Raw genomic sequence first — 19,954 nt, 5'->3', positions numbered from 1 at the left:
AAGAATTACAAATATTGTAAAATTTGAGGGTGGGGGGAACCATTCACCTCCCATCACCATCCCTAAAAGTTCATCAAGCTGAGAGCAAGCGCTTGTATACCAGAGAAGTGTCTTCCCAAGGACTAAATGCCTTCATTACCAGCACAGCATGATTGTATTTATGTTCAAAAACAAGCACAGCATGAATGTGTTTATGTTCAAAACTAACTTTTGGAAATGAGGGCAAATTTCAGCCCCTTTTGAATGCCTTGGATTCAAACACTAAAAGAAAACCAAGGGAAATCTATTCTTAATTCTTTCTCTGTCACTGTAAGCTTTTTAGGTGACCATTAAAGTCAAGGGGATTTTTTTAAAAAAAAAACCTTTAAAATTAAGCAGACTTTCAAATATTCAATACTACATACTATAAATGAAAGTATTATTCTTCAGCATACAGTACTTCCTGAACACAAAATATTGATATGAAAATATGAATATTTACAATCAATGTAAAGTAGCACATATATTGCAGCCTTATGTAGCCTGTGTCCCCAATAACTCTGAAATTCATCTCCCACAATCCTGAGATAATATGGCTATTTAGTGGAGGGCACTACCTCAGAGCTGCCTGATAAATTATGCTTTCTAAATATTTTGGGGTGAATCTTATAGATTCCATGTTAGGTCTTCCAGGGAAGAAATGGCAGACTGAAGACAATTCCATGAAAGTGGAACTGATTACTGTGGGGCAATGAACATCTGGCAAGAAAACCAGTTCCTCAATAATTCCTTTCTGGACAAGGAGAGAGCACCCACAAGTGCTCCAGATGGTTATTCCTCATGAAGAGACTTTAAGGTAGCAGTCTCTGGCAGGTTTAAAGACTGGGAACTAAGGGAATAACCATTTTGAGCAGTTGGTGCCTTTGTAAGGAGACTAGCCCTTCCTCAGAGTTTAACAACTGCTTTTTGTACAAACAATACAAAATTTATAGACTCATGACTCAGCATAAGCAACTTTTTACAATGGCCAGGCAGAAAAGATGCTAAGTTTCTAAATGCTGCCTATATAGCATAAACCTGAAGGGTAATAATTTTTAGTAAAGGCTGGATTTGCATTTAGCAGCACCAGCTTCAAATGCCTAAAAACTTTTTTCAGATATGTGTCTGACCCAGGGAGATGTCACTTTCCAGCACTTTATTGCTAGCCACCAAACATATCTTCACTTCTGGTTACAAGTTCTTCTTGAGAACAAGCCAGCAGCATCTGAAAAGCCTTTTAAATGCACTGTCATCTTTTAGTTCCCAATAAAAGAAGTCCAAAATCTGAATGCCTCAACACAATTTAAGTAGTATTTGGAGAATTTAGAGTCCATGTGTATATGTTTTTAAAAGTATATTTGAACATGTTGTACTGTATATTCAAAATGTTCAAAATATTTACTTTGAAATAAACATCTCACTGTCTTTTAAGGTACACTAACATCCAACAGCATTGTGTTTTCTGAGAAATTCAAAATGAATTGTTAATTGTGCAGCTCAATGGGATACATACACATTAGAAAAACTGTTCCAATAAAACATTACTGTACCTTTTCCAGGGTTGTCATGACAGCACTATTTGAATAATGCATGATTTAAAGGCAGTTCAGGCACTGTTTCAATTTTTTATGCTGTCAGTTGTTTCTAAAGATATGAGATTCAATATCAGGGTCACCAATCACTGACCTTACAAGAAAAGATTAAGAGAACTAGGAATGTACAGTCTTACAGTATGGAGTGGGGGAAAGACTTAAGCAAGCATCTTACAAAGAAAGTAGCCACGCCACTGGCATCTACACATAATCTCCCCCATCTTTCTTCTCTTTACATAATACCGCGGCTGCCACTTTAGAAAATGCCTGTCTCAAAGTTTCTTTTTATTGGAAAAGTCATACTGGCATACCTGGGAAAATCCGAATGTGAGAGTTCAGGGTTTTCCCTCAGTAAATCAAAAATCAAAACCCAACCCCTGCACCCATCAGTCCATCACATGGTCCAATCACCAGATCTTCCAACTTGAGACATCCCTTCAACCCTTCCTCCTCCAGGTGTAGGAAGAACATGACCTTGACTGAAATGAAGAATGCTATTATGTCTAACTACTAACACTCTAACCCCACCCTCCTAATATCCAGGCACAGGAATGTGACAGCATGAAAGTTTCTGGGTTTAATATGGTTTCCAAAGCTGACAAAAGTAATGATACATTTATTCTCATTCTATATGCCAGAATATGGAATAATGGAAGTTTAGGAATACAGATTCTACTAGAAGAGTCATTAAATGTGCCGTCACCAAACAATGATTAGTGTCAGCTTTTCTGATAAGAGAAAATGCAGAAGGATTTGTATTGGAAAGTTCCAGAAATGAGAAAGTATTTAGAAGAAAGTGGAAGTCAATGATGAGAAAAAGCTTTAGTTTAATCAAGTACCGATCCTTGGCTGCTATTTAGGTAAGTAGGCACAATTTCACAGACTCCCTTACAAAAAGGATGATTTTTCCCATGTGTGACACCATCATTCTGAAAGTGGAACAGGAAATCCTGCTGTTGCATGTTTTCAAAGTTCATCTTAAAAGTGGCAGAGTTCTGGGACAAATCCAGGGCATAACAGATGGCACAATTGATTGCTAAAATACCACAGTGAAAGTAAAGAAATGTCATACCATTCAACGTGCAATATAGCTATTTTGAGTGCTTGTACCAGAACTAAAACATGGATGTGGGATGTTTTGGTTTGTGTAATTGGTTTCTTTTTCTAGATATGGATTGAAATGTGATTGCTCTATAAAAAATGTGGAGCCTAAAGGGTTGAGGAGAATCAGTGCTAAGGGATTTCCTTCTGATGGCATGTGCATCAGTACCTGGAAGCCATTTTTTATTATGGAGACACTGCTCTAAGGAACAGGCACACAAGTCAGTACATTGAAGTTGACTAATAAGAGTGGGTAAGGAAAGATCAGAGACAGTCAGCTGATGGGATTTCTTGCTGGGTCATCATTACAGATGGAAGAGAGAAGACAGAGTAGAAGGCATCAAGGTCAGTGTTGGAGAGAAAAGAGGGGTTACCTTACACCACCTTTGCCCTCTATGCTCAGTACAAACACACTAGGACTCCTCTAGATCAGTGTTCTCTACAATCTAAAGTTTAAAAGGTGTAGACTTCATGTCCCAGAATTCTCCATAGTGGGAATTAAGATCCACATGTCTTCGAATTGCCATAGTTGAGAAACACAGCTCTAGATTTTGTTTTTGTTTGAAACAATATAATCAAAACAATGCTTCACCAAAATCTATTTTAATTTTGTGTAGATCTCTAATTTCCAGGAACTGGAAATCAGCTCTTTGGTCTAATCAAAATTTCATATGCTAACAACTATGCGAAAAATTTCATATGCTAACAACTATGAAAAAATTTCAAAAGCTAACATGAAACCACTTCTGCAATTAACTTCTCTAAGAGCCAACAATGATACTGCCATAATGCCCCAAAGGCAAACATATTTTGGAGAAATGATATCAAAAAGCCACAGGTAAAATCAGAAAGTATGCTTATTTATATCTATTTCTGATATTGATTCAAGAAAAAATATGCCATATTTTTAAATAAATAGTGTTTATGATCAATTTCTCCAAAATCTGAAGATATCAAACCCAAATCTTTAAAAAAAAACTATATGAAAAAATGTGAAAGAATAAGAGCCATATCATTTTATAGCTGTAGTTACAATTCTATTTAGTAATCTAATGAAATTATTATTCAAGTATATAAATATTTCTAATACATTTATATAACTATCAAATTATCTACCCAAAACTTGTGTAAAAATTAAATATAATATCAAGACCACAAAAGAACAGAACTTTCTGCAAATATAAATTTATATTCACTAAATGTCATCCTTAGTATGAAACTGCAGATCTAATCAGTTACAGTTTTGAATGAAAAACTTTGTGATAGTCTTCTTTAAAAAAAAAGTAAACAGCTTTAGATTCCAATGCTCAAATATATAGCAGGGAATAATCCAGCTAAATGAGATGTTTTTCTGAATGTGTATCTTCGGGATAGGCTTTAGTCAGTCATCTTAAATAAACTATTGATATGAAATCTTATGTTCTGTTGCAATTGGAACACAAGTTACAAAAGAATCAACTTTTGTATTCTTCTGACATCTTATTAAATAGTTTTGAATTTTTTAAAAAACTCATTTTTTAATTTACTATAGCACATCTTATAGGGACATATTTTGTTACAATGCAGAAAATTCTTTATGTTTTATTTAGCTCAACAGTGCACTCAATAGCTAAACAAGAATGTCTATGGAGCTGCAACACTTTTTATTCTTCTGAATTTTAATATTGTAACTTAACAAATTGCCAATCATATAAAATTATCCTTGCCATGGTATGGTCCTAGTTTACCTACTGGTTACCAATGCAATACTAATGCAATTGGCTAGTAGTATAATATTGAGTATTACTGCGTAGAAAGGTGTCATCATTATTATGACATTTGTTTTGTAATTTAAGCAGATTTTCCATAAGTCTATTTGTATTAGTCAAAAATATCACATGGCTATTTTGTTCAAAATACAGAACTTTCTGATACAAATACAGAAAATACAGAACTTTAGGTGATATATTTTATTCTGCAGATATTGAGACCCAAGAAAATACAAACTACAGGTAGTCCTCAACTTACAATAGTTTATTTAATGACTGTTCAAAGTAACAGCAGCAGTGAAAAAAGTGACATATGACCATTTTTCACACTTATGATCTTTGCAGCCTCCCCATGGTCATGTGATCGAAATTCAGATGCTTGGCAACTAAATCATATTTATGATGGTTGCAGTATCCTGGGGTCATGTGATCACTTTTTGCGAACTTAGTTGATGGGGAAGCCAGGTTCACTTAACAGTGGGGTTATTAACTTAACAATTGCAGCGATTTATTTAACTGTAGCAAAAAAGGTCATAATATGGGGAAAAACTCACTTAACAAATATATCGCTTAGCAATGGACATTTTGGGCTCAACTCTAGTCATAAGTAGAGGACACCTGTATAATAAACCTAATCTACAAGTTCACCAGCTTTTCTTCAAACCAAGTAAAGTAACTTATGACTTTACATTGCAAAGATGAAAGCAGGGAAAATCCCTTTTGCAGCTCAAGTCTTTGTGGCTAAACATTTTCAATTAAAGCACAAAGCTATCATTTCAACTAGCAACAGAATTTGTAAGGTACAATGCATTGGAGAATTAGATTGGAAGTCTAGGACGATGTTTCTTAACCTCAGCAATTTTTACACGTGTGGACTTCAATTCCCAAAGTTCCTCAGCCAGCATGAATTCAAGGAGTTGAAGTCCACACGTCTGAAAGATGCTAGTTTGATAAATTCTGGTCTAGGGAAACCAAAACCTAAGCCTTGGAATCAGGTGAAAATAATATATTACTGAAATGTTGCTGTATGGGAAACCTTTACTTTATTTCAAATATAATCATTTTAATTTATTGAAGTACATTTATTTCTAACAAAATGAAAATCCACTCCAACTCTACCACCTAATACCAGCCTTAGTATAGATCCATTAATCTGCATTAAAGGCCAAATAATCTGCATTATATCTTCATAACTAAACAGAGAGCAGAGTTTTGGAAAATATTAAAATATCACAATGTATAAAGCATAATTGTCTGTGATGTTAATTCAAAACGTATTTGTTATGATACCCTCCAGAATTGCTGCAAGAGATTTCCATTATTTGGTTTCTTTCAAATCTGCGGTGGAGACATACAAGAAAAAAAATGTATTCTTCATTATACAACAAGATCTAATCTCTTTTCTTTGCCTCATTTGGTCTTAGGATCCAAGGATGTGAATTCATTGTAATAATAGAATATAATTGTTTATTGGCCAAGTGCGATTGGACACACAAAGCATATGTACATTTTGCATCCTATTAGTTTCTATTTCTGCGGGAAGGTGTGGTTTATTAAATAGTCTGTATCAAATGTTTAATAGATCTATCGGGTTCCAAGGAGATTTTGTGGTTTTTCCCTTGGACCTGACCGGCAGTCAACTGAATCCTCAGTCAGTACTTGGTATGGGCATCAGTTGAGGCCCTGGTGCTGGACTGCTCCTACATGGCATCTCATAATATGTGTCCCTTGGTTCTTCTATGAACTAAGGGAAGTGAAATGCCAGAAGAGACATCTGAGGTCAGATCAATATGAAGTACAGTTTTTAGGGCAAAGCATCTCATTCCTCTTCAGTATTAATCTCTACTTATTCTTTTCCCATCTATTTAGTTGTTTGTAACCTGGCCATTTTCACAAGTCTTGGGATAGAGAGTCTATTGTTTTATTAACATATGTTTATTTGTGCTGTTGGCTGGATTTGCCATCTTGTTCTTTATCTTGTCATTGTTCTTGCTAACTTTGGCCTTTTAAATTCCATTTTTGTTATATTGTGAATTGCCCAGAGTCAGTTGTTGGAACAAGGTGACATATACATTTATAATTATTACTATATTGTTCTGAAGTCAGGGCAGCAGCTAAACTGAATAAATTAGGATTTCCAAAAGCTTTATTCCGCCATTTACTACTTACTTTTCATCTTATCTTATGATCCTTGCTGGTTCATTTCTATTGTTCTCTCAAATTCATAGTATTAAAGCTGCCTTTCCTTTCAGCTTTTGAAGTTTTGTAGTAAAATTATACACATACACATTATCCATTCATTATTCTTCTAACGATGAACATACCTTTTATTGGCTTGCTTCTTTCCCAATTCATTAAACACAGCTGGGCTCTAAATAAGAAATAATGAAAAGGGAACCTAGAGCTTTTAAATATATCTCTGTGAATTTATCGTGAGGGGAAAGAAACAGTTGTCCTGCCAAGAGAATATTCTGGCAATCACCTTGATCAGTGTTTTTGTGAGCCTATAAAGAAACACTTTAAAAAAATGAACTCTGCTTATTTTGCAACAACTAGTCCAGTTAATTAAGTGTTCTCATCTTCTTTTGAAATGGGACAATTGCAAAAAAATTCTTAGTGGAGGAAAAACCAATCCACTATAGAACTGTTGTTTTTTTCAAAAGGATCTTTGCAATCTTGCCAATCGCTGTCCATGAATTTGGACAGATGATAAAGTGTTAGAATATTTAGTAGATTGTTGGAAGCAATATGCTGACATTGAAAACCACCCAGAATGTGCTTTAAAGCACTATGGGGCAGTATATAAGTCTAAGTGCTATTGCTATTAAAAGGAGAAAAAAAAGTAAATTATATTTCAGCTCTGAATCAGAATGAAATGGATGGACTCCCAGATTGGGAAATGTACTACCAGGCAGCAGCCATGGTATGAATTAAAGATTGGATTAACTTAGAAAATAAAAGAATATTGTTAATAGAAGGCCATGATTTGCAAAGGGGGTGGCATAGTTTCCTATTGGACGGAAAAAATAAGCAACATTCCTACTTTCAGAGACATCAAATTAGAGATTTCACAAGAAGAGTTCTACACTCCTCTACTCGTTGCAGAATACCTTATGCCACTAGACTCGAAATTCTAGACCTAGAAAACCTACAACTACGCCGCCTTCAGTCCGATCTAAGTATAGTATATAAAATCATACATTGTAATGTCCTACCTGTCAATGAATACTTCAGCTTCAACCATAACACCACAAGAGCAAACAATAGATACAAACTCAAGGTTAATCGCACCAAACTTGATTGCAGAAAATACGACTTCAGCAACAGAGTGATCAATGTCTGGAATACTCTACCTGACTCTGTGGTTTCTTCCCGGAACCCCAAAAACTTTAACCGTAGACTGTCTACTCTTGATCTCACCTCTTTCCTAAAAGGTCTGTAGGGGGCGTGCATAAGCACAGCAATCGTGCCTACCGTCCCTGTCCTATTGTTTCTTTTATTTTTTTATTTTTCTTATATGTATTTATAACTATGTTTTTACTTATACCTATTATCTTGTAAGCGATTGACAAAAATAAATAAATAAATAAAGATGCATTAATTCAGATATGGAGTAAAATCAAGAAGAACCATTATGTTAAAATATCATGCTGGCTGTCAACGATGGAGGCACTAATCTATCCGAATGCAACGGATTTGGTGAAAATGAGGTACTACAAAGATTTGTTAGATGAACGAGAAAGACTAAAAACTATAGGAGTTACAATAACAAAAGGCAGAAATAGACTGGTGGCCATATATGCAAGTACAGGCCAGGTATAAAAAGAACAAAGAGGAATACGGGTTTTATTTGGATAGGCAATAATTAGATGAAATCCTACAAGGGGAAAAAACCATGATATCTAAAATACATAATTTTCTTTTAAATTTTAAGATGGAAAAAGAGGTAGTTAAGGAAACAATGGTAAGATGGGCAAAACACATGGGACACAATATAGATTTGGAACATTGGGAAAGAATGTGGGGGATAAACTATAAATTAACTTTTTCTACAGTATATAGAGAAAACATGTACAAAATGTTTTACAGGTGGCATGTACCCACCAGCAAGGTTAGCAAAAATATTTGCGAATCAAAATCCAGAATGTTGGAAGTGTAAAAAAGAAAGGGGTACCCAACTATATGTGGTGGACTTGCCCAGAAGTCAAAAAATATTGGAATACAATTTGATTATGGTTAGAAGAAATAATAAAACAAAAAATTGAATTTCAACCAGAACTATTTTTATTAGGGATAATAAAAGGGAATTATAGTAAGAAGGACAGATATATTATTTTGTATATATTGACTGCTTCTAGGACTCATATGCACAATCTTGGAAACGGAAATATACCATCAGAGGGAACAGTCATAAATATTAGACTGTGCAGAAATGGACAAGCTGACTCTAAAATTAAAAGATAAAGAGGAATCAACATAGTCTGGGAGGGCTGGTTTAAGAATAGTAACAAAAACAATGTTGTGATTAAGTAAAGAATAAGAAACTATACAGATATTGAATATAGAATAAATAGAAATATATGATGAAAATATATGATATAAATTAGGAATAAGAATAAGAAAAAGAATATGCAATGGTAATGTAACAAGATAATATGTATAGAAATAAGATAAGGAAATGTAAATGATGTCTTAATGTCAATATAATTGTGGATAATTTTATTTTATGTTTTTAAACCTTTGAAAACTGAATAAAGTTTATTTTAAAAAAAGAAATGGATAGAATATTGGTATTAAAGAAAACAAATAGTAAAATAAAGCTAGCTTTTGTACTTTTTAAACTGTTCAAAGTACATTTTTTCTTTGTTTATTTACTCATTAAAAATAAAATTGTTTTCAAAAGTTTAATATAATAGGGCGATTCTGCAGCTTAATATTAATCTTTCTTCTGTGATGCGGTCCAGATTATTATTAGCATACTAATAATATTGCATACTATTCTCAACATACAATAAAATATCGGAAACATAAAGCATCGTAATTCATATTATGTATTTATAAATTCTACTGCAGAATTACCTCATGCACTTTCTATGCAAATATGCTTAACCATTTCTTTACAATCTCACTGTATATAAATGCTTAGTTTTAACATTGCTTTTTAGATAACTCTTTCAAATATACATTGATATAGTCAAGAGTGAACCAAGTGGACTCTTAACACAGATGCTGTCCATTGGTGATATGGTATGCTTCAGTGTTGTTTTTTTCAACTTCGGCAAATTCAAGAGGTGTTGACTTCAACTCCCAGCATTCCCTAGCCGGCATTACGTCAACATATGTTCATGTCACAAAGTCTGAGAAACACTGCTTTAGTTAATCATAGCATTTTAATATAAATGTAGAAGAAATCTCAATTTATGATTATGTTTTGTTCTGAGACAAAATATACTTCAGGCTGTCATTCTATTGCTGTATAGAAAATATAATGGATTCAATGCATATTGCTTATTTGTTTGTTTTACATTCTATCTCTTTTCCATGATGAAAATTAAAGCAGGATAGCTAGCTGGTTTTCAGTTTTCCATATACTTTTATAAAATTCTTAGCTCAGACAGTCCTTAAGAGTAGAGGTTCCCAAAGTGGGCGGTACCACCCCCTGGGGGCCGGTGGGATGCCTTGGGGGGGTGCTAAGAGGCAAGGGGGCTGGCAGGGAGGCGCTAAGAGGTGACAGGGGGACATTTGAGGAGCCGGCCGACCCTGCAGTTTCACCCATTGAGGTACCAGCTCCACAGTCGATGTTTCCCAACGTGCCTGCGGGGGCAGTGCCTTGAACACAACAGCGGTGGCACGGCTTTGATCTACTTTTCCAATGCTTCACCACTGCCTGCCCTGGGCTTCATCAACCCTGCCCTGTACTGGCTCCAGGAAGCAGGTAACAGCACTGCCATCTACGACGTGAGGGGGTGTGCTTGGGAGGTGAGAGGGGCAGCCTGTGAACTTGCTGTCAGGCATGGCAACTACAAAGAGGGGTGGGCTTGGTTGAACGGGATCCTGGATATTGGGCATGTGGTCAAAGCCTTCCTGCCTATCTACCAATCTATCCATCCATCCATCCATCCATCCATCCATCCATCCATCCATCCATAAGTTCTGTCTATCTGTCTGTCTTTCTGTCTACCTACCTACCTACCTACCTATCCATCCATCTACCTACCTACCTACCCATCCATCTATCCATCAATCTATCTATCTATCTGCCTACCTACCTACCTACCAATATATCTACCAATATATCTATCTACCTACCTACCTATCCATACATCCATCCAAAAGGTCTGTTTGTCTGTCTGTCTTCCTGTCTGCTTGCCTGCCTGCCTGCCTACCTACCTACCTATCAATATATCTACCTACCTACCTACCCATCTGTCTCTCTGTCTCTATCTATCCATCCATCTTTCCATGTTCGAGGCACCAGCTCCACATCAGGAAAGTAGAGCACAGGGGCTTCTGGTTTGAGTCTCTTCGCTGAAAGACCAAAACCGTGACCATGCGCGGTTTTCGATCTGTGCTCGCCATGGACCCTGAGCCAGCTGGTCTTGGGGCTAAGCCACCCCGTAGAGGTGGTGAAGAGGGGGGAAACTGCCAGCAGGGTTGAGGAGAGCCGCATCTCTCCTCCTCAGCTGGCCATTACTCCCTTTCCCGAAGGCAGTTGCAGCAGTGGTCAGAAATGGCCACCTCAAAGAAGAACTCGACCGGAAAAGAATGTGCAGGAGGAAGATAAGAAGAGAAAGTTTTGGTTGACTGGGTTAAACTGCAAAAGCAACAATGTAAGGTATCCTGGAATTTAAAATATAAAAAAATAACATTGTTCCCAAATAAGATTTTGAAGCAGCGAAGGAGAGAGGGGGAAGGGAAAGGACTTGGTTTTTTTTCTTTCCTTCCTTACACTGAGAGCTAAGAGACGTAACCAAGAAATTGAAAAAAAAAAATCCACTTTGACATCAATAGGCATTTAAGCTGAAAATAAAATGTCAAAGGGATATTAAAGATTTCTGGATACTTAAAAGCTTTTAAAAGCAAGAAAGGAGAGAAAAAGAATAAAAGGGCAGGATCTGGAAAAATGGAGGAGACTGCCTGGATTTAAAAGGAATTTACAGTGAAATCTCAACAAGACTCCTTGTGTGATATAAACGTTCATTTCCTTCCTATTCTAATTAATCAAACAATTGGCTATTAATCTACATAAAAGACAACGATTAGCTTAGCATGAATGTAATGTCTTTCAATCATTTTCTTCCTGCTTTTAAGCTAAGGGACAGGCCTTTTGTTACAAAGCCTGTAATATCTAGTATTGAATTTTGCCATTTGGGAGAACTTGCCTCAAGGCCATTTGTAAAGCATATGCACTGAAACCAACAATTGCCAATTATGTGAACAGCAACCTTTAACTCTCAATTAAACACCTTGTAGTCCAAATCTATATAAGCATTTAATGGAGCAAACAAACTGCCTCCACCTATAAATATTTGCATTTTCTTACAAGTTTCTCTGGACTAATATTTATGGGGAAGGAAGGATATTTATGAGATTACCCAGTAGAATATATTTGGTACTGTGTAAAATCTGAAAAGCATTAAACATTTTAAATGTATCTAATCTCATTATTTTATTTTGTTTGCAAAATTGTTTGATACGGTGTATACTTATGACTCTCTTTTAGATTTGATGTCCTTATAAAAATAAAATCTAAATAAAAGTCTGTAAGAGATCTAAATTATTATAGTCAGTTCTGTTACATTCACTGTAATTTTCTAGAAATAAAACAGGAATCCAATAGAATTTATAATTATTATAGCCATCACACTCTCACTTAGGCAATAATGTTTAGTTGTATTTAAAACTGTGAAAAAGAAAACAAAAAACACTTCCAATATATAAATTTTAATATAATTATTAAAGAACCATTTCCTGATTTGATTATGTAACTGAAGGCAACTGCAAACATAATGCAACATGAATCCAAAGATTTTTAATGCCTAAAGAATATAATTACTGAAGGATTCCTCAGGCTCTTCAGGAGTAGGAAAAGAACAAGGCTACCCTGAAACTATTTCTAATTTCTGTATCCCGTTCTTGATCTAACCTACTGAAATGGTCATGCTTATTCATAGCTTATACTACGGCTTGAATAAGTTCAATCAAAGTACAGTAGAACCTCTGGTCACAATCATAATTTGTTCCATAACTTTGGTGATTTCTTCATCTTCTAATGTTTTGTCTTCAGGAATTTCTGGGTCGGGGTCATGTTTGATCACCACCCAAGTATGTGTTCATGACCAGATTCAAAAACTTCGTGAATTTTTTATTGGAACCCGATTTGGTCATGGTCTGAAGTGTTCGTGATCAGAGATTCTACTTATTGGCTTTGATACATATGGAAGAATGACACTATTAAATATGACCCAAATTTTATTCTATGTTCCTCAAAAAATATTAGGCTAAAAATGAAGAACTTACACTTTTCCAAAATTTTGCCACTGTTCTTCTATAAGAAATAAAATATAGTAACATAGCATTTACATTGATGTAGTTTTCCATAGAGCTTTACAGCATTCTGTGGGCAGTTTACAACATCAGTAAATTGCCCCCAACAATCTGGCTCTTTATTTTACCAACCTCAGAAGAATCAAAGGCTGAATCAACTCTGAGTCGTCAAGACTCCGGACTATTGGGAAGAGTTAGCCTGCAATACTCCATTCTAACCACTATACTACTAGAGCTCCATACACTTTGTTGAATCTGAGCAGCTAACTTTGGTTACATGTGCAGCTTTTAATTTGATTTCAGATTTTATCATCCTGAACCAAGTTGCCAAAGTTGTTTTGTGACTGGAAAGCTAGAGCAACCACAGATTTACAATATCTCATTTGTACTACACTATACATAGAAAAAATATCCAAAGTCCCCTCACAGCCTATGGTTTCCTACTATATCTACATAGCTAAGATGGGTAGTGTGGATTTACAAGAGCACTATTAAGGGAAATTGGGTGAGCAAATATTGCAAACCTTAAAAATAGGCTGCTTTCATATTTGCTTCTCTTTTGTGTCTGGATTTGGTTGGGCTGGGAGAGATGTATCAAACTTTCATATCTTAAAAAAGGGTGATTTCCCCCTCCCCCACCCTTATCTTAATAGCAGAAGATTCAAAGATTTATTTCAATAAATAAGAATAGTTAGAAAAAACAGACATTACTTTTTCTCTATGTTATTTACTGGAGATATGATATTGAATTATAACTTACGATTGTTACAAGCATCTGACTGATTTCTGTTGGAAGAAGGATGATGGCAAGGTCCTGTTGATTTTGAGAGATCAGCGGTGAATGTTTGCTGACAAGAAATATCCATGTTGAAGTTGGCCTGATTTTCAGTTCTCCTTGGTAACTCTGAATCTGTTAAATTTACACTATTCCCACAGTCTTGGTAAGCTAGAGAATTTGATCTGTTGAGGTGGTTTAATGACATCTGTACTAGGGTTTCTTTTATGATGGCTGAATTTTCACCACAAAAACTGTCCAAATGAACAGGTCCCATTATCTGTATATAAGAATACAAAAGGAAGTCTAAGCAGGCCAAATTTTTATCATTTCCTGCCACCATAAATCTGTCTTATATCTTGAAGTAATTAACCAGCTTTGAACAAAAAAGAAGAAAAACCCTTCATTTTATTCATCTGTTGCCAAGATGAGACTCAAGAGCAGGTAGCAAGTTCAAGCAATGAACAATTTGTGGAAAAAAATAATAATTTAACACTTAAACAACTTCACCTGATGAAGGAAGTGAGAGAGGGAGGGAAGAAGGGAGGGGAGGGGGCATGTTTTGGAATAGTTCTTATTTTTTTCTCCTCTTAAAACAAGTATGTGCTATAATTTTCTCCAAGTAAGCACTAGATTAGACTGTTGCTACTTTTCTATGTTTTGTCTGCTGTTTAAAAAGAAGCTAATTTTGAGATTATCCTGCTTCTCAGATTATGTAAGTAGAATTATCACTTGTAAATGAAAAAGCATGATACCTAAATTATAGTCCATAAACTACAAAAACTCTTAAACAACAAATTTTGCTATCTTCATTCCACTGGCTGACACTTCCTGTGGATAGAGAAATCCTAACAATCGTAACTGGTACTCCTCATTTCCCACATATTATAGAGAAGACCTCAAAGGCACATTCAGGTTGAAGACTTCAGGCATTTCTCTATTGTATGTATACTGTACTCTAATTACTGTGTATCCCTGAAAATAGGACCTACCCTGAAAGTAAGTCCTAGCTTGATTTTTATACATGTGCCCAATATAAACACAACCCCCAAAATAACCCCAAGTTAAGAGCCCATCCATTCCAGGGTTTATGGGGTGGGGTGAGGCACATGGGTAAAAATGAAGCTTGGAGATGCCCTACTTACCAGGCCTCGTACACCCTGATACCTGCCTTGCCTTGCAGGCCCACTTCTTCTATGGCCGCTTGCCACTAATCGTGCACGTTGCTCCGGCCTCTGTTTCACCATCCGAGGCCTTCAGATCAATCAGTAATGAGTCAGTAATTAGATATCCCCCCCAAATAAGACCTGGTACCTTTTTTGGTGGCAAAAAAATAAATAAAACCAGGTCTTATTTTTGGGGAAACATGGTATAATACAGTGGTGGGATTCAAATTTTTTTACTATCAGTTATGTGGGCGTGGCTTGGTGGGCCTGGCAGTAGAAGGATACTGTAAAATCTCCAGACAGAGGTTGTATTTGCCAGTTCTTCAAACTACTCAAAATGTCCGCTACCGGTTCTCCAGAACTGGTTACAACCTGCTGAATACCGCTTCTAGAATAATACCCTTGTTTTTCCTCTGTGGTATTGCACTGCCAATGGCTTCCTTCCCACCTTTTCAATTCCTAGATCATCCTGATCACCCTGACTTGTCCATCAGAATGATACAATGGCTTTTCAGTGACAATGCCTGGAGTTTGGTATTTCTAGTAAAATAGTAGTATGAATGCTGGAAACTTATTAATGCTGGAAAGTTATTAATCAACCTTTATCTCTTCTTTTTCTGAGTTACATAAATAAGGTAGTGATTCAGATATTATCTCAGCCATAAACTCAATGGGTTCTTTACTAGTTTTCAGTCTCATGCGTTAGCTCATCAAACTGGACTACCTCAGCTGGGGCTTGAGGGAGATGCATCACCAAGTTTAATAATGTTTGGAAATGCTGCATACCTCATTGGTTCCCGATGAGATGACTGCTGGCAGATTGCTTTGATGGTTGTGTTTCCAGTGGTGCAAAATGTTTTGTTGCAACCTGACAGTTTCCCGTTCCTTCTCCACCATCCTTTGACTCTCTTGGAGTCTCTGTAGGTTCTGTTGGTAATCTTGGAACTGGCTATCCAGCTCTTCACGGTTTTTGCAAAGCAACTCTTCTTGGTTACAGCATTCTTTCTCCTTCTCCAGCAACCTGCTCTCTCTTGTCTCGTGCGCCTGTTGCTGTTGCTCACATTCACGGTGCCATCGTTGCTGCTCTTGCTGAAATTGCTGCTGGAGTTTACGAATATTTGCGAATTCTTCTTTTAAGTTTCTGTGTTTTTCTTGTTCGAGAAAGAAAGTGCTCCGTGGACTGTGGCTCAAGCTGGACCTTTCATGTTCCTGCAGAAGCAGCTTATTGATCTCAATGTGAGTGTCCTGGATAGTCAAGGCTGCCTTTTCATCAAAACAAAATGCAGTAATAATTTCTATCAGTTGTTCTATTCCTTTTTATAAAATATCCACATTTAATGCATAATAGCTTTTAAAAGAAAATTCCACATTCAAGTCTAAGACAATGTTTGTTGTTTTATTCCTTTAACATACGGTTTCCATTTTCAGATAATAACATGTGTTCATTTTCTGCACTAATCCTATGATTAACGTTATGGTTTTTGGATCACTATACCATACAATTTTACAAATTCTGGCTTATCTGGAAATATATTCTTAAGTGAGATAGGAAGTGCTTTCAACAGAGGTCATATATATCCCAGCCATAATCTCAGAATCTCCTCCACCTTTTACAATAAATATTTAAGTTTGGGGTCACATTATCTGAAGGACGCTTGCACTTGCCTAAGCTCTAAGATCAGAACATTAACACTTGGACAAAACTATGAGAATTGTCAATTCTAGACATATGGACTTTTCTAAACAACACATAGAGCAACACATAAAGAATGACTATTATCATTCAGATGAACTTTGGACATGTTTTATGCTCCAAACCTCAATAATGCCTTTATTAGAACTGGTCCAAATTTCCAATCAATCAAATATCTATATCAGTGGTGTCTAACCTTTTCAACACTGCTGAAATGGGAGTGCGTGCACACTGAAAACCGGAAGAGCAGCTTCCTGATGTGTCCACAGGAGCGCCAGAAACCAGAAGCTTAGCTTCCCGACACGCATATGGTCTTCTGGTTTCTAATATGCATGTCCATGTGAAAACCAGCTGCCCGGCGCATGCATGGGCTCCGGGGAGCTGCTCTTCCGGTTTTCAGCGCTCCCACACACATGAAGACTAGCTGGCCAGCGCACATGCATGCGCCAGAACCCGGAAGAGCAATGGGCAATGGCTGCTATGTCCAGAGAAATGGCTCTGCGTGCCACTTCTGGTACATATGGCATAGGTTCGCCATCACAGATCTATATGATTGCCAGGAATAGAAAATGACTTGATGCCTCAGAATCAAACTTCCAACAGTGAGCTTTGAAAAATCCTGAAGTTTGCTCATTATCCTATCATTTCAACCAGCTTTAACTAAGATGTCCTATACTTTGATTTTCCAGGTTGGGGGGATTCACAGTTATCTTTGATCATTCTTTTTGTCCACATGGGATAAATTTTCTTGGATAGAATTTACATATGCTTAATTTTATAACCCTGAAGTACATTTTATAGAATGGTTGGACAGCAAACTCCTTAGCACTTCTTAGTAGCACTGATGATGTTACCTACTTAGTGTAATGAAACTTCTGCAAGAAAACAAGCAGAGAGCACCAAGGACTACTCATTTCAACTCTGAGCTACAAATATTCTCCTTTATTGGTTTTCTCTCTAATTTCATATTTTTATTTTCATATGAACAGTAAATACATGCATGATATTGAATATCTATTCAGAATTTTCTCTGACTATTCTTCAAGAAAAAACTAACTTCAGACTTTAAAGTTGTAGTAGAGACAATTCAGGGGTCTATCACCTTAGTCAGGCTCAATCAATCATGTACTTTAGGAGAAAATAAATGCTACACTGATGTTTAAATTTAATTAATTGTTTTCCTCAAATTGATATGCAAGAACAAAGACAACACAAAAAGACAACTTCTAACTAATCCATTGTATAGTAGTTTCCAGCTCTTTATAATTAATGAACATTTTTTTTCAAATATTAGGATAATGTTCAGAGAAGACTTTTTGTAAATCTTCTGCTAAACTGTTAACAGTTCTTTGAAAATCAGAAAAGCTGTGAGCTGTTCAATGTACAATTTTTAAAAATCCATTAAATTTGCTAAGCAATAATCACCTGAATGCTGTATAAGAGCCGTGTTAAATTCTGGATAGTCTGCACAACCTAAGGAAAGAAGGAAATATTGAGGATGAGATAGGAATTACAAAGCATAATAAACTTACAGTAGGAAATATTAATAGATTGCTATAAGAGAACCATCTTACCTCAGTTTGTGCAGAAGCAGAAAAGCAGGCATTTTCTTCCTACAAACATAGAATTACATTAGACTATTTGTGGAACTGTACTGCCATCTTCTGGTCCGCCTAGGAAATTATCTAAAACTTTTGCTATTTACAAATATGTTGTAGTTCATGCACAAATATATTAAGCAGCTATTTAATGGCAGATTTGAAGAAAAGAAGGCATAAAGACTAGATAAAGTGAAAGTACAAACAAAAAAGAGAATAGGAAAAGGACTAAATTCAATGTCTAGATAATGCCATTCAAGGAGCATATGAAAGTACAGTACCTGATCTAGTATATCCATTTCTGCTACATTGTTTTCATAGTGCATGTCAGAATTACAAATTTCTTTCTCTACCTTCTGTAGTTCTGTACCTAGAGATTAATGCCAAGAGGAACAAAATGACAGAATTGAAAAATTAAATGCCAGTCTCTCTTTAATTATTTTGGATTCAATATATTATTTCTAGCATTCTACTCTTTGCTTTCTTTTCTTGTTCTTTTTTCTTGTTCTTTTTCTACCCTTTCTTTCCTGAGATTTTCCCCATGTCCAAGTAGGGATACTGCTATTCAGTTTTCCATCAATTTTTTTGTACCATTAAGAATTTTTAAATAAAATGTTGAGTTCAATCACCAAGAATAAGCATATATGTGCAATTGGTATTGGCGGAACTCCTTTCTAACAGAACTTTTATTTTAACTGGTACTGGAGAACCATCAATTATCACTGTAGTTAGGTGGAAGGTCTAAGTTTTGAAGACCTACTTTACTTGCTTTCAAAAAATTTAAAGTTAATGTTTGCATTCTCATCTTAAAAATCAAAGAAATTATATCTTTGTTTTACTTTTCTTCCAATGGAGTGTTACTATAATACAGAAATGCAAGTTCCCTTTTTGTGATAGAAAAATAAATGCAATATCACACTATCAATACAGCAAATATCTTTAAGACTTCAAGGCCAGATTATTATTTTTTAAAGTAATCCCCAAGCATACGAATAAACATGGCATACAAGCGATTCAATCATTGTCTCAGATTAAGAATTTCTCAATTTTTGCAATAATAAGGATTGAGTTAACTAAATCCATTCACGGTTTATATTACATTAGCACATACCTGATTGAAACATTTATGTCAGGAATGCAAGTACCAGTGACATACCTAATTCTTCTAGTAAGTATCTTTGTATATTGTATTAGATTTTCCACATTTTCATATTTTGAAACAATCATGGTAAATACATCTAAGCCATGGATGATTAAAAATATTAGCTCTTACTAACAATCAGTGAAAGGTTCACGTTCTTCAGTTTCACTAAGATTTGTCAAACATGAATCACCAACACTCTCTTCCTTTGAGTGGTTTGTGTCTTTCGTTTGCAATAATGCTACTGTTGTATGAAGGTTTTCCGCTGCAACAAAAACAAACACTTAGGTGTTTATTGTGTCTGTGAAGTAAACAGTAATTCTTATATCACTTATAAGAAAGAAAGAGAAGGAGATGTTTATTGTGGTCAATGATTAGCCTATAAATATCAGTCATATGTATTCTTTCATATACATACGACTGATAATGTTTAATCAATTAGATATAATAGTTTATATATAACATGTCAAACTTTAGCTACACTTAAAAGTATATTTTAGTCTTTCAAGCTTTTGGACTCGTGTTGGAGTCCATCCTAAGGGAGCTCCTCTCTCTAGAACACTCAACATATATAT

At 35.6% G+C, this 19,954-nt stretch overlaps 1 protein-coding gene across 3 annotated transcripts in view; it reads right to left on the bottom strand.

Annotated features, from left to right (window-relative positions):
• Nucleotides 1–19,954, bottom strand: part of ARHGEF28 (Rho guanine nucleotide exchange factor 28) — a 139,508-nt gene that overhangs the window by 2,397 nt on the left and 117,157 nt on the right. For all 3 annotated transcript variants that reach the window (XM_026718072.2, XM_087927145.1, XM_087927147.1), the window contains 6 exons: nucleotides 19,516–19,644; nucleotides 18,520–18,608; nucleotides 18,215–18,253; nucleotides 18,066–18,113; nucleotides 15,734–16,210; nucleotides 13,767–14,061 (listed from right to left, as the gene is read on the bottom strand). In XM_026718072.2, coding sequence (XP_026573857.1) covers nucleotides 13,767–14,061; nucleotides 15,734–16,210; nucleotides 18,066–18,113; nucleotides 18,215–18,253; nucleotides 18,520–18,608; nucleotides 19,516–19,644 — 1,077 coding nt within the window. The remainder of the gene's footprint in view (nucleotides 1–13,766; nucleotides 14,062–15,733; nucleotides 16,211–18,065; nucleotides 18,114–18,214; nucleotides 18,254–18,519; nucleotides 18,609–19,515; nucleotides 19,645–19,954) is intronic.

Source organism: Pseudonaja textilis, chromosome 2 (assembly GCF_049901715.1).
Source record: "Pseudonaja textilis isolate UNSWEBS1 chromosome 2, rPseTex1.2, whole genome shotgun sequence".
Taxonomy (NCBI): domain Eukaryota; kingdom Metazoa; phylum Chordata; class Lepidosauria; order Squamata; family Elapidae; genus Pseudonaja; species Pseudonaja textilis.
Note: the sequence above shows the minus strand (reverse complement) of the source record. Positions and strands in the feature narration are given on the sequence as shown.